The sequence below is a fragment of the Taudactylus pleione genome, unplaced genomic scaffold (genome assembly GCF_031769625.1).
Source record: "Taudactylus pleione unplaced genomic scaffold, aTauple2 ptg002751l, whole genome shotgun sequence".
NCBI classification, from domain to species: Eukaryota; Metazoa; Chordata; class Amphibia; order Anura; family Myobatrachidae; genus Taudactylus; species Taudactylus pleione.
In genome coordinates, this window is record NW_028287126.1 from 1828227 (window position 1) to 1842552 (window position 14326).

Here is a 14326-nt window from a genome sequence, read left to right on the forward strand (position 1 = left end):
AAGTTTTCGCCATAAACACGCAAAAACGGCTTTTCGCTTCAAACTGAGTACGGCCCATAGCTGCAAACTGCGTATTGGCCCCAGTGTGCGCCGGGTACCCACAATGCATAGGGAGATGGGATGTCTCAGCCCTGAATGTTACCACTGATGTCTCTCTCTGTTGGCATGCCAGGTCCTCGCTGTGCCAGTGGCGGAGAGCAGGAAGTTTGTCACCAAGCACAGTAAGAAGGCACTGAAGGCGAGTCTCACGCTGGGCATACTACTGGGCATGTTCTTCGTGGCCTGGCTGCCGTTCTTTGTCGCCAATGTGGTTCAGGTAACTTGAATGCGTAACTTTGGGTCTTCTTTTTATAAAGAACACTAAAGACCATCACAGTCATAATATCCACTATATATATATTCTATAACCCTGACAGGGAGACTTACACTGAGGGTTATGCTCATTGGCATATATATGTGAGATCATCAATAGCAGCCAATCAGACAGTAGCTTGCTGTAGACAGATGCTAGCTAATTGCTGAATGGATGAAGCTTAGAGCTAATTTGCCCTTTGAGTAGTTAGTGGTCTGTATATATTGATGAGGAAAGCAATGTAACAATAAATGGAATATATAGCAGATAGGGCACAAGCACCTCTGAATTCCCCATCCATTCTTTATGTGATTATGAAGTGTTGAAATAATTGTTTTTAAGGCCCAGTATTTCGTCCGATTTTTGCGTTCTGCGCACTAACTAGCCACTGCGTTCGGGATCGCAGTGACTACGCAGACCCATCGCAGAGTGATTGGCAGGAAGTACTGTTTGGGGGTGGTGACGGGAGGGTGGTTCGCGAAAAGCAGGCGTGCCAGTGTATTTGAACACCATTGCAGGGCTGTGCATAAATTAACCACTGCAATTCCCTACGCGTCCTGAGTTCTCATAGCGTGCGTGGTTGTTAGCATCGCAATGCGCTTACGCGAACTAGCCAGTGCGATCAGGTTACGGTACGCAGTCTACACGCAGTGTGTACGCAGGCCTCTCCGCTATTGACAGGAAGTGCCGTTTGTGGGCGGTGACGGGGGGGTGGTCAGGCGAACGCAGGCGCTATAACGCCGTTAAAGGGGCGTGCATAATTGCGGCATACGCAGCCATACCGTAAGCTGTACACAGGAAGCGGCCAAAATCCTGCGGCAGGTCAGGGCACCACTATTATGCTAATGGGATCGATGGTTCTCGATTTTACCGATGTTTACGCTATCTTGCGTGCTGGTCAGGCTGTGATTAAAGGTAGATGGGGGGCTTAGTATGGGGCTGGGCGTCTCCATCTTGTGCTGCGGTCTCCGTGCGTGTGCACTGATTAGCATATGATCGCAGCGGCTAGGTGCGTGCTTCGGCATCCGTGCGTTCCTTGCTGAATCAGGCCCTCAGTGTCTAAATTTTGTTAATTTTTTGCATTGTGACAACTTTGTCACATTAAACACCGGTTCATAAATTCTACTGTTAGGATGCCGTTATTATGCCGGCAGTCGAAATACCGACGCCGCAATCCCGCTGCGCGGGCATAATGCCGACGTCGATATCCCGATGGACAGTGAGTATGAAGGTAAGCCGGGGATGGGGGTGGTTAGGATTAGGCACCCCCCCCTGGAGTGTGTTAGCGTGCGGAGAGGGGGGGTTAGGCACCCCGAGTAATGCCCCCAGTAGTAATGCCCCCAGTAGTAATCCCCCCAGTAGAAAGGCCAATTGCACTTAAAAAAAACAAAAAAAGCTATTACTTACCTTAAGCCCCGCACCCGCTGCCGTCCACGTCCATTCCGCCCGGCAGCTCCTCTGCACTATGGGAGACACATCATGACGTATCTCACATAGTGCACTGCATGAGCCGGAAGCCGGAGCTCACGAATGAGCTCCAGTCTCCGGCTGACACTGCGGGGAGGGAGCCGGGCGCCCGCTGGTTACAATCAGCGGGTGTCTGGCAAATAGAGCCTCCCTGCGGCGCCGGGGTTAGGTTGGCCGGAGGAGGCGGAACTGGTTCCGTCTCCTCCGGTTCACATTAACCCCGATGGGTGTGGGGGCCCTTTAGGTGTGAGGGCCCAGAGACGATCACCCCCCCCCCTCTTAATCTGGCCCTACTTTTAAGGCAGATATTGTTAGGATAACAATAGATATAAAACTAAGCTGAGATAAGTGAGGGAGAGACAGACTTTATAGCATGGGGCAAATCCATGTTAGGGGTCAGAATAATACGTAGGGATGAGTGTGGAATATTGAATGGGGGATTTAATTCATAATAGACAGGCCAGGTGGTTTGGTTGTCATTAACCCTTGCACACTCACAGGCTCAGGTCACACACTCACAGGTCACACAGGCTCAGGTCACACACTCACAGGTCACACAGGCTCAGGTGTGTCAGATTTGTGACAGGTATGTTAAATGCTGTTTAAATGGCCATGAATCTTGTGCCCTCTCTCTGTGTGACACAGGCTGTCTGTGACTGTGCCCTCTCTCTGTGTCACACAGGCTGTCTGTGACTGTGCCCTCTCTCTCTGTCACACAGGCTGTCTGTGACTGTACCCTCTCTCTCTGTCACACAGGCTGTCTGTGACTGTACCCTCTCTCTCTGTCACACAGGCTGTCTGTGACTGTACACTCTCTCTGTGTCACACAGGATGTCTGTGTCCTCTCTCTGTCACACAGGCTGTCTGTGACTGTACCCTCTCTCTGTGTCACACAGGCTGTCTGTGACTGTGCCCTCTCTCTTTGTCACACAGGCTGTCTGTGACTGTACCCTCTCTCTGTGTCACACAGGCTGTCGGTGACTGTGCCCTCTCTCTGTGTGACACAGGCTGTCGGTGACTGTGCCCTCTCTGTGTCACACAGGCTGTCGGTGACTGTGTCCTCTCTCTCTGTCACACAGGCTGTCTGTGACTGTACCCTCTCTCTGTCACACAGGATGTCTGTGTCCTCTCTCTGTCACACAGGCTGTCTGTGACTGTGCCCTCTCTCTGTGTGAAACAGGCTGTCTGTGCCCTCTCTCTGTGTGACACAGGCTGTCTGTGACAATGCCCTCTCTCTGAGTCACACAGGCCGTCTGTGACTGTGTCCTCTCTCTGTCACACAGGCAGTCTGTGACTGTGTCCTCTCTCTGTGTCACACAGACTGTCTGTGACTGTGTCCTCTCTCTCTGTCACACAGGCTGTCTGTGACTGTGCCCTCTCTCTCTGTCACACAGGCTGTGTGTGACCTCTCTCTGTGTCACACAGGCCGTCTGTGACTGTACCCTCTCTCTGTGTCACACAGGCTGTCTGTGACTGTGCCCTCTCTGTGTCACACAGGCCGTCTGTGACCTCTCTCTGTGTCACACAGGCCGTCTGTGACTGTGTCCTCTCTCTGTGTCACACAGGCCGTCTGTGACTGTGTCCTCTCTCTGTGTCACACAGGCCGTCTGTGACTGTGTCCTCTCTCTGTGTCACACAGGCTGTCTGTGACTGTACCCTCTCTCTGTGTCACACAGGCTGTCTGTGACTGTACCCTCTCTTTGTCACACAGGCTGTCTGTGACTGTGTCCTCTCTCTGTGTCACACAGGCTGTCTGTGACTGTGCCCTCTGTGTCACACAGGCTGTCTGTGCCCTCTCTCTGTGTCACACAGGCTGTCTGTGACTGTGCCCTCTCTCTCTGTCACACAGGCTGTCTGTGACTGTACACTCTCTCTGTGTCACACAGGATGTCTGTGTCCTCTCTCTGTCACACAGGCTGTCTGTGACTGTACCCTCTCTCTTTGTCACACAGGCTGTCTGTGACTGTACCCTCTCTCTGTGTCACACAGGCTGTCTGTGACTGTGCCCTCTCTCTTTGTCACACAGGCTGTCTGTGACTGTGCCCTCTCTCTGTGTCACACAGGCTGTCTGTGACTGTGCCCTCTCTCTGTGTGACACAGGCTGTCGGTGACTGTGCCCTCTCTGTGTCACACAGGCTGTCGGTGACTGTGTCCTCTCTCTGTGTCACACAGGCTGTCTGTGACTGTGCCCTCTCTCTCTGTCACACAGGCTGTCTGTGACTGTACCCTCTCTCTGTGTCACACAGGATGTCTGTGTCCTCTCTCTGTCACACAGGCTGTCTGTGACTGTGCCCTCTCTCTGTGTGAAACAGGCTGTCTGTGCCCTCTCTCTGTGTGACACAGGCTGTCTGTGACTGTACCCTCTCTCTGTGTCACACAGGCCGTCTGTGACTGTACCCTCTCTCTGAGTCACACAGGCTGTCTGTGACTGTGTCCTCTCTCTGTGTCACACAGGCTGTCTGTGACTGTGCCCTCTCTCTGTGTCACACAGGCTGTCTGTGTCCTCTCTCTGTGTCACACAGGCTGTCTGTGACTGTGCCCTCTGTGTCACACAGGCTGTCTGTGCCCTCTCTGTGTCACACAGGCTGTCTGTGACCTCTCTGTGTCACACAGGCTGTCTGTGACCTCTCTGTGTCACACAGGCTGTCTGTGACTGTGCCCTCTCTGTGTCATACAGGCTGTCTGTGACTGTCCCCTCTCTCTGCGTCACACAGGCTGTCTGTGACTGTGTCCTCTCTCTGTGTCACACAGCTACCCTCTCTCTGTGTCACACAGGTTGTCTGTGACTGTGCCCTCTCTGTGTCACACAGGTTGTCTGTGACTGTGCCCTCTCTGTGTCATACAGGCTGTCTGTGACTGTGTCCTCTCTGTGTCACACAGCTACCCTCTCTCTGTGTCACACAGGCCGTCTGTGACTGTGCCCTCTCTCTGTGTCACACAGGCCGTCTGTGACTGTGCCCTCTCTCTGTGTCACACAGGCTATCTGTGACTGTGTCCTCTCTCTGTGTCACACAGCTACCCTCTCTCTGTGTCACACAGGCCGTCTGTGACTGTGCCCTCTCTCTGTGTCACACAGGCCGTCTGTGACTGTGCCCTCTCTCTGTGTCACACAGGCTGTCTGTGACTGTGCCCTCTCTCTTTGTCACACAGGCTGTCTGTGACTGTACCCTCTCTCTGTGTCACACAGGCTGTCGGTGACTGTGCCCTCTCTCTGTGTGACACAGGCTGTCGGTGACTGTGCCCTCTCTGTGTCACACAGGCTGTCGGTGACTGTGTCCTCTCTCTCTGTCACACAGGCTGTCTGTGACTGTACCCTCTCTCTGTCACACAGGATGTCTGTGTCCTCTCTCTGTCACACAGGCTGTCTGTGACTGTGCCCTCTCTCTGTGTGAAACAGGCTGTCTGTGCCCTCTCTCTGTGTGACACAGGCTGTCTGTGACAATGCCCTCTCTCTGAGTCACACAGGCCGTCTGTGACTGTGTCCTCTCTCTGTCACACAGGCAGTCTGTGACTGTGTCCTCTCTCTGTGTCACACAGACTGTCTGTGACTGTGTCCTCTCTCTCTGTCACACAGGCTGTCTGTGACTGTGCCCTCTCTCTCTGTCACACAGGCTGTGTGTGACCTCTCTCTGTGTCACACAGGCCGTCTGTGACTGTACCCTCTCTCTGTGTCACACAGGCTGTCTGTGACTGTGCCCTCTCTGTGTCACACAGGCCGTCTGTGACCTCTCTCTGTGTCACACAGGCCGTCTGTGACTGTGTCCTCTCTCTGTGTCACACAGGCCGTCTGTGACTGTGTCCTCTCTCTGTGTCACACAGGCCGTCTGTGACTGTGTCCTCTCTCTGTGTCACACAGGCTGTCTGTGACTGTACCCTCTCTCTGTGTCACACAGGCTGTCTGTGACTGTACCCTCTCTTTGTCACACAGGCTGTCTGTGACTGTGTCCTCTCTCTGTGTCACACAGGCTGTCTGTGACTGTGCCCTCTGTGTCACACAGGCTGTCTGTGCCCTCTCTCTGTGTCACACAGGCTGTCTGTGACTGTGCCCTCTCTCTCTGTCACACAGGCTGTCTGTGACTGTACACTCTCTCTGTGTCACACAGGATGTCTGTGTCCTCTCTCTGTCACACAGGCTGTCTGTGACTGTACCCTCTCTCTTTGTCACACAGGCTGTCTGTGACTGTACCCTCTCTCTGTGTCACACAGGCTGTCTGTGACTGTACCCTCTCTCTGTGTCACACAGGCTGTCTGTGACTGTGCCCTCTCTCTTTGTCACACAGGCTGTCTGTGACTGTGCCCTCTCTCTGTGTCACACAGGCTGTCTGTGACTGTGCCCTCTCTCTGTGTGACACAGGCTGTCGGTGACTGTGCCCTCTCTGTGTCACACAGGCTGTCGGTGACTGTGTCCTCTCTCTGTGTCACACAGGCTGTCTGTGACTGTGCCCTCTCTCTCTGTCACACAGGCTGTCTGTGACTGTACCCTCTCTCTGTGTCACACAGGATGTCTGTGTCCTCTCTCTGTCACACAGGCTGTCTGTGACTGTGCCCTCTCTCTGTGTGAAACAGGCTGTCTGTGCCCTCTCTCTGTGTGACACAGGCTGTCTGTGACTGTACCCTCTCTCTGTGTCACACAGGCCGTCTGTGACTGTACCCTCTCTCTGAGTCACACAGGCTGTCTGTGACTGTGTCCTCTCTCTGTGTCACACAGGCTGTCTGTGACTGTGCCCTCTCTCTGTGTCACACAGGCTGTCTGTGTCCTCTCTCTGTGTCACACAGGCTGTCTGTGACTGTGCCCTCTGTGTCACACAGGCTGTCTGTGCCCTCTCTGTGTCACACAGGCTGTCTGTGACCTCTCTGTGTCACACAGGCTGTCTGTGACCTCTCTGTGTCACACAGGCTGTCTGTGACTGTGCCCTCTCTGTGTCATACAGGCTGTCTGTGACTGTCCCCTCTCTCTGCGTCACACAGGCTGTCTGTGACTGTGTCCTCTCTCTGTGTCACACAGCTACCCTCTCTCTGTGTCACACAGGTTGTCTGTGACTGTGCCCTCTCTGTGTCACACAGGTTGTCTGTGACTGTGCCCTCTCTGTGTCATACAGGCTGTCTGTGACTGTGTCCTCTCTGTGTCACACAGCTACCCTCTCTCTGTGTCACACAGGCCGTCTGTGACTGTGCCCTCTCTCTGTGTCACACAGGCCGTCTGTGACTGTGCCCTCTCTCTGTGTCACACAGGCTATCTGTGACTGTGTCCTCTCTCTGTGTCACACAGGCTATCTGTGACTGTGTCCTCTCTCTGTGTCACACAGGCTGTCTGTGACTGTGTCCTCTCTCTGTGTCACACAGGCTGTCTGTGACTGTGTCCCCGCTGGCCTGTTTGACGTGCTCACGTGGCTGGGCTACTTTAACAGCACAATGAACCCCATCATCTACCCACTCTTCATGAGAGACTTCAAGCGCGCCATGGGGAAGTATCTGCCTTGCTGCAGGCGCTCCAGGGTCATCTCGCTATCCATGCGTAACTCCAACAGCGCCCCGCGGCTGGGGCTATCCCTGAGGAATGTCCTGACTCTACGTGGGGAGACGGACTCACTGTATTCAGCCACTCTGGGAAACGAGCACTTGTTACAAAATTATAAGGACCATAGCACCGACCCATTGCCGGTCACCGCAGCCGACTCCGTCAATCTTTTCGACCTGGAGCAGGAAATACAGGTACACCAGCTGAACACGCCAATGGACTGAGTCTTCATGGGGAGATAAAGTTGCGGATTCCGCGATAGATACCTACCACGCGTAAGGGATTGTCCAGAGTCCGTGTACACGCAATCAACGGCTGGAATGTAATAACTGTGCACAGCAGAGATTTGAGTCTTATGTGGGGTAAAATGATAAATGTGAACGTACAAAACTCAGGGAAGGACAACATTTATGCTGGGATTAGGATTGGTCGGGTTTTGGGGTTCTGGATGAAAGCTCGACAGTAAATATGTTAACAAGCAATATGTCAACACCAGATGGACGACACAGCAATAGGTTGACAGGTATAAAAGGTCAACATGGGTTTAGGTCAACAGGTACAAAAGGTTACTGTAAAAATGTTTTTTTTTTTGTTTGTTAGGCACTTACCGGAGTTAGGGTTAGGCACTAGGAGGGACGCTTAGGGACAGGCACCAAAGGCAGGGTTAGGCACTTACCGGAGGGTTAGGGTGAAGAACTAGGAGGGACGCTTAGGGTTAGGCACCAAAGGCAGAGTTAGGGTGAAGATTGGGGTTAGACACTTACCATAGGGTTAGGCACTAGGAGGGACGCTTAGGGTTAGGCACCAAAGGTAGGGTTAGGGTGAAGATTAGGGATAGACACTTACCAGAGGGTTAGGCACTAGGAGGGACGCTTAGGGTTAGGCAGCAAAAGTATGGTTAGGGTGAAGATTAGGGTTAGGCACCAAAGGCAGGGTTAGGATGAAGATTAGGGTTAGGCACCAAAGACAGGGTTAGGGTGAAGATTAGGGTTAGGCACTAGGAGGGACACTTAGGGATAGGCACCAAAGGCAGGATTAGGGTGAAGATTAGGGTTAGGCACTAGGAGGGACGCTTAGGGATAGGCACCAAAGGCAGGGTTAGGATGAAGATTAGGGTTAGGCACTAGAAGGGACACTTAGGGTTAGGCACCAAAGGCAGGGTTAGGGTGAAGATTAGGGTTAGGCACTAGGAGGGACGCTTAGGGATAGGCACCAAAGGCAGGGTTAGGGTGAAGATTAGGGTTAGGCACTAGGAGGGACGCTTAGGGATAGGTACCAAAGGCAGGGTTAGGGTGAAGATTAGGGATAGGTACCAAAGGCAGGATTAAGGTGAAGATTAGGGTTAGGCACTAGGAGGGACGCTTAGGGATAGGCACCAAAGGCAGGGTTAGGATGAAGATTAGGGTTAGGCACCAAAGACAGGGTTAGGGTGAAGATTAGGGTTAGGCACTAGGAGGGACACTTAGGGATAGGCACCAAAGGCAGGGTTAGGGTGAAGATTAGGGTTAGGCACTAGGAGGGACGCTTAGGGATAGGTACCAAAGGCAGGGTTAGGGTGAAGATTAGGGATAGGTACCAAAGGCAGGATTAAGGTGAAGATTAGGGTTAGGCACTAGGAGGGACGCTTAGGGATAGGCACCAAAGGCAGGGTTAGGATGAAGATTAGGGTTAGGCACCAAAGACAGGGTTAGGGTGAAGATTAGGGTTAGGCACTAGGAGGGACACTTAGGGATAGGCACCAAAGGCAGGGTTAGGATGAAGATTAGGGTTAGGCACTAGAAGGGACACTTAGGGTTAGGCACCAAAGGCAGGGTTAGGGTGAAGATTAGGGTTAGGCACCAAAGGCAGGGTTAGGGTGAAGATTAGGGTTAGGCACTTACCGGAGGGTTAGGCACTAGGAGGGACGCTTAGGGATAGGCACCAAAGGCAGGGTTAGGGTGAAGATTAGGGTTAGGCACTTACCGGAGGGTTAGGCACTAGGAGGGGCGCTTAGGGATAGGCACCAAAGGCAGGGTTAGGGTGAAGATTTGGTTTAGAAGAGGTAACAAAAAAAACGAAGTGTCGACCCTTTGTCCCTGTTGCCCATTTGGTGTTGACCTTTTTATTGTCGATCTATTGATCCACACCTCCCAGCCCAACCCCTGAAACAATAAATGAACTAGTCAGAAACTGTATTTGGGCTTTTCAGGAGTCCGGGACGACTCTCACTTCTATAAATGTGCAGCACTTTTCTACGTCCTGATATTCTGATTTGGAATTGCCCAGAGACCCTGACAATAAGGGACGCTGAGCACTGAATCATGCACTCTCTCACATGTTCTGTTTACTTCTGTATTAAAATATTTTTTCTTACAATACATCCAGTGATATTTGCTGAAATGACGACATGGAATTAGGAGACAGCAGCATCTCAGGTCTCTCCACAGGTCCAGCGAGGATCTGATTACATCCGCTAAATGTCAGACTCTTGTCGAGTTATACATTGTGTAATGAAGTGTATCACAAATCTGGCGACAACTGTGTGACTCAGATTAAATGTAATAGAAGCATGTATCAGACGCATCAGGAACGTAGATAATATCTGTATAATATATACGCCATGTTTCTAAGATTCCTTACAGCAGTCTGTGTACGGGGTGCTCCTAACCGGTGACTGGGAGGTAACGGGGGTAGCAGTAATGTAAGGGGTGTTCCTAACCGGTAACTGGGAGGTAACGGGGGTAGCAGTAATGTAAGGGGTGTTCCTAACCGGTGACTGGGAGGTAACGGGGGTAGCAGAAATGTAAGGGGTGTTCCTAACCGGTGACTGGGAGGTAACGGGGGTAGCAGAAATGTAAGGGGTGTTCCTAACCGGTGACTGGGAGGTAACGGGGGTAACAGAAATGTAAGGGGTGTTCCTAACCGGTGACTGGGAGGTAACGGGGGTAACAGAAATATAAGGGGTGTTCGTAACCGGTGACTGGGAGGTAACGGGGGTAGCAGAAATGTAAGGGGTGTTCCTAACCGGTGACTGGGAGGTAACGGGGGTAGCGGAAATGTAAGAGGTGCTCTTAACCGGTGACTGGGAGGTAACGGGGGTAGCAGCAATGTAAGGGGTGTTCCTAACCGGTGACTGGGAGGTAACGGGGGTAGCAGCAATGTAAGGGGTGTTCCGTCAGACCACACACGGATGTACACCAGGGATGGACTGTGTATCGGCACTAGCCCCTCAGTGTCCTGAGAACATACAGAGGTCATCAGTGTCAGATGCACAGGACAATATATACATTACAGCTGTGCAGGGGAGTCTTACATGAAGGGGAGGAACACTCTATTGCTGATTTATATATAGATAACGGGGGAATAGGCAGCACGTCTATATACAAATACCTGCATGGCAGCCCCAGTACTATGTACAATCTCTGGACGACAGAACGTATCCAGCACTTTACGTGCAACGGAGCATCGGGATTGTGCAGTAGAGACGTTACATTGTTAGATGCAGCCTGACCTGGTTATGGTGGTTCCCGGCCTATGGCGAGTGACCGGTAAGTGGGCATCTGAGCTGCACAGTGACCAGGACATTACACGTAATTTACGGTCATCCTACGTGGAAGGGGGCCTGACGCTGACTTTTGGTGTCTGCGAGGGAGTAATCGGATGAGTCACTGCTGGTTATTACACTATGAGGCGCTGGATCCTTCGCGCAGCTGCTGCTGTTGTTGTTATTTGTGCAGTCTCCGCAGAGCGCTCGGCCTTCACCTTCTCCACATTTGGCGCAGCAGGACTGCGCAGGATCACTGGCGTCGTCGTTCTGTGGGTCAGTGGTTACAGGTTCCCAGTCCCAGTTGTCCCCAGAATCCGTTTCGTTGGCAGCCTGACTAATCTGAGATGGCTCGCTGAATGCCACCAGCGGGTGCAGAAGTCCGCTCTGTTCTTCCAGCCGGCACTCCTTGGTCTTAATGCCAACCGCTTTCAGCAACGTATCCATCTGCTTCATGTAGTCCAGGTGTCCGTTCACCTAGAGAGGAAAGCACAGACACGCAGGTAGCCTGGTATATAGGAGCAGAACGCTCGCCTTCCGTATATCATCACAGAACATAAGGTAAGAATGAAAACATGAACCAGAGCATCACACATACAATAACGCATTTCAGGGATAAACAATGAATGTAAAACATTCCATAATGCTGCTCTTAGATCACAGAAGTTTAAGTGACCACTCCATCTCCGATCTTTCGACCTCCCCTCCAGTCACTTCCTCCCCCTCCATGTGACCACCTACCCGAGCACCTCCAGTCCAGTCACATCCTCCCCCTCCATGTGGCCACCTACCCGAGCACCTCCAGTCCAGTCACTTCCTCCCCCTCCATGTGGCCACCTACCCGAGCACCTCCAGTCCAGTCACTTCCTCCCCCTCCATGTGGCCACCTACCCGAGCACCTCCAGTCCAGTCACTTCCTCCCACTCCATGTGGCCACCTACCCGAGCACCTCCAGTCCAGTCACTTCCTCCCCCTCCATGTGGCCACCTACCCGAGCACCTCCAGTCCAGTCACTTCCTCCCCCTCCATGTGGCCACCTACCCGAGCACCTCCAGTCCAGTCACTTCCTCCCACTCCATGTGGCCACCTACCCGAGCACCTCCAGTCCAGTCACTTCCTCCCCCTCCATGTGGCCACCTACCCGAGCACCTCCAGTCCAGTCACTTCCTCCCCCTCCATGTGGCCACCTACCCAAGCACCTCCAGTCCAGTCACTTCCTCCCCCTCCATGTGGCCACCTACCCGAGCACCTCCAGTCACATCCTCACTTATCTAACACACACAGCTCTCTGCCCACAATTACTGACGGCAGCCCCGAGCACAGACACCGATGCCCATGGCCGTTCTGTCCAGCGCTCTCCTACATCTAGAGCTGATGAGGTATACGGCATAATCATTGCGTATCATCACTGCAACCATTGGATTCTCGCTGTATTTGGCAATGGATAACAGTGGTACAGCGAGATTGGTACCCCCCTCATCAATGTACGGGATGAGTCGGGTTGGTCATGGCCCTTACCAATGAGGACATACCACTTTCTCGGGCGCACATCTTGAAAAATAGGGGAGGGGGGGGGGGGGGGGGGTGCGTCAATGCTCTTTCTAGCCACAAGCGCAAAAAGTCTAGTTACGGCTCTGTGTACCGAAGTGTAATGGACCCGGCAATTCTGGTACCTATTATGGTATATGTCCAGATTATTCTCTCTTGGAAATAGTATGTAGAGGGGTCAGGATGCTTTCACCCCTCAGAAGAAACAAGGGAACCAGGAAGAGCCAACGTTATGTTATAATTGTAATGCACTCTGTATTGTGTACATTCTGATCCATTCAGGGCCCTGACGGGGCGATTTAACTATTTTTATGAGATTTTCAAGACTTTCACTAGGCGATCTAGAATTGTGCATTGAATGTACCGATGCATTGCGTCTATGTATAAGTATAGGTCTGAGCTTGCGAATTCGGCACTATCAACCAGCCAGAGGACCAAACCCGGGCCCTTACACAGGGAGAAAAGGGCAATGCCTGTATCGGTACAGCAGGTACGGTCTCCCGTCTCTGCCTGTTCCAGGTCATTGCAATAATCCTCTCCCACAAAACGGCACCCGGTTGTTCTGCTTAGGAGCAAAACTTCTCTGCGGTTATCAGGGCCACCCAGCTCCTCCTAGGTGAAGACCTTTAAAGGTGAAGACCTTTAAACTCGCACAGACGCCACGGCTATCTATGGCGGTCTCTTGTAGGTTAGTGTCTCTCTCTGTGAGCCGACACGACGTTTCGGCGAGATCAGAACACCGCAGCTGTGACTCAGGCAGAGGTATCGGCGCTGAGAACACAAAGTATGAGAAATGAAATAATAGACAATCAGGCGCTTACAGTAATAAACAAAAGAGGGAATTGCGCTCTGTGCACTGCTGGTAATTACGGAGAAGAGGTTGGTGCCTCATTGTTTACAGCAGCTGTTCCCTGCCTGGCTCTGAACAAACGCCGTGAGTCCTGCAGAGATGAATGAGGGGCTGTGAAAAGGACGGCAGGTCAGGGGTTAATCTCAAGGTGTAATTAGTTCCTGCGAGGTGGGGGCGTTCCGCTAATTACCTGCTGTGATCTTCGCCGTTCTACATTAACTCTGTGACAGCACCGGGCAGAAATATAAAGCAACTTCTGGGAACGATATGTATAAAAAAAAGCCGGAGTCAGCAGCGAGGTGCGGAACGGAATAACCAGCAACTTGTACATAAACACGGCATATTATATTCATTCTAGATCTAAAGCTGAACGCTCTCTCTGTTCCACCTGCTCTGGCTGACAGGACATGCTGGGACGTGTAGTCAGGCAAACCCTGATGAGACATAGAGCCGTATTCAATATGGGAGCGAAAAGTCCGTGCTGGACTTTTCGCTCCACATCGGAGATTTTCCTGGGATAAAGTATCGGGTGCACGCCCGCTTTATCCCCATATTCAAATTAAAATCAGCGAAAACGGGACCCGGCGAATTGGGAGCTACGAAAAATCGTGTATTTTCGGGAATTAATTGTAGGACCCCTAAAGATGTCCAGACATGGGGGATCACTATGGGTACCCCCGTTTTTTGCCTGCAAAAGAAAGTTGGGTTTTTAAATAGCTGCAGCCGGTGTTTTTTCCCGAAATGCAGATGCATTGATGCAGAAGAGCACTTAGGAATTTTTTTTCATTTTTTTAAGTGGTCCCATCAAATTTGGGGTACATGAAAATGGGTACTAGCATATTTTTAAGTCCCTAAAGTCTTTTTTTTTTTAAATTCTGCAAAAATACACCTGCCGCTAATAACCTATTCTAGAAAACACCTGCCGCATACTTGCAGAATAGCCCTGAACCTATTCCCCTATTTTTAAACACTGTTTCCACTTTTTTTTTTTCACCCCAAATTTTTAAATCATTTTTTTTGGCGTGTCCCTATTTTTTTTTTATTTTTTTGACACAGTTTATTTTGAAA

The 14326-nt window shown here is 51.7% G+C and overlaps 2 protein-coding genes across 2 annotated transcripts in view; one reads left to right on the forward strand and one right to left on the reverse strand.

Moving 5' to 3' along the window:
- HTR6 (5-hydroxytryptamine receptor 6) overlaps positions 1–9649 on the forward strand; it is a 49530-nt gene extending 39881 nt beyond the window's left edge. Inside the window, exons 2-3 of the mRNA XM_088466303.1 lie at positions 173–316; positions 7163–9649. Coding sequence (XP_088322429.1) covers positions 173–316; positions 7163–7561 — 543 coding nt within the window. The 3' untranslated portion in view covers positions 7562–9649. The remainder of the gene's footprint in view (positions 1–172; positions 317–7162) is intronic.
- A 624-nt stretch (positions 9650–10273) lies between these two features.
- The window catches only part of TMCO4 (transmembrane and coiled-coil domains 4), a 47982-nt gene continuing 43929 nt past the window's right edge, over positions 10274–14326 (reverse strand). Inside the window, exon 14 of the mRNA XM_088466302.1 lies at positions 10274–11337. Coding sequence (XP_088322428.1) covers positions 10918–11337 — 420 coding nt within the window. The 3' untranslated portion in view covers positions 10274–10917. The remainder of the gene's footprint in view (positions 11338–14326) is intronic.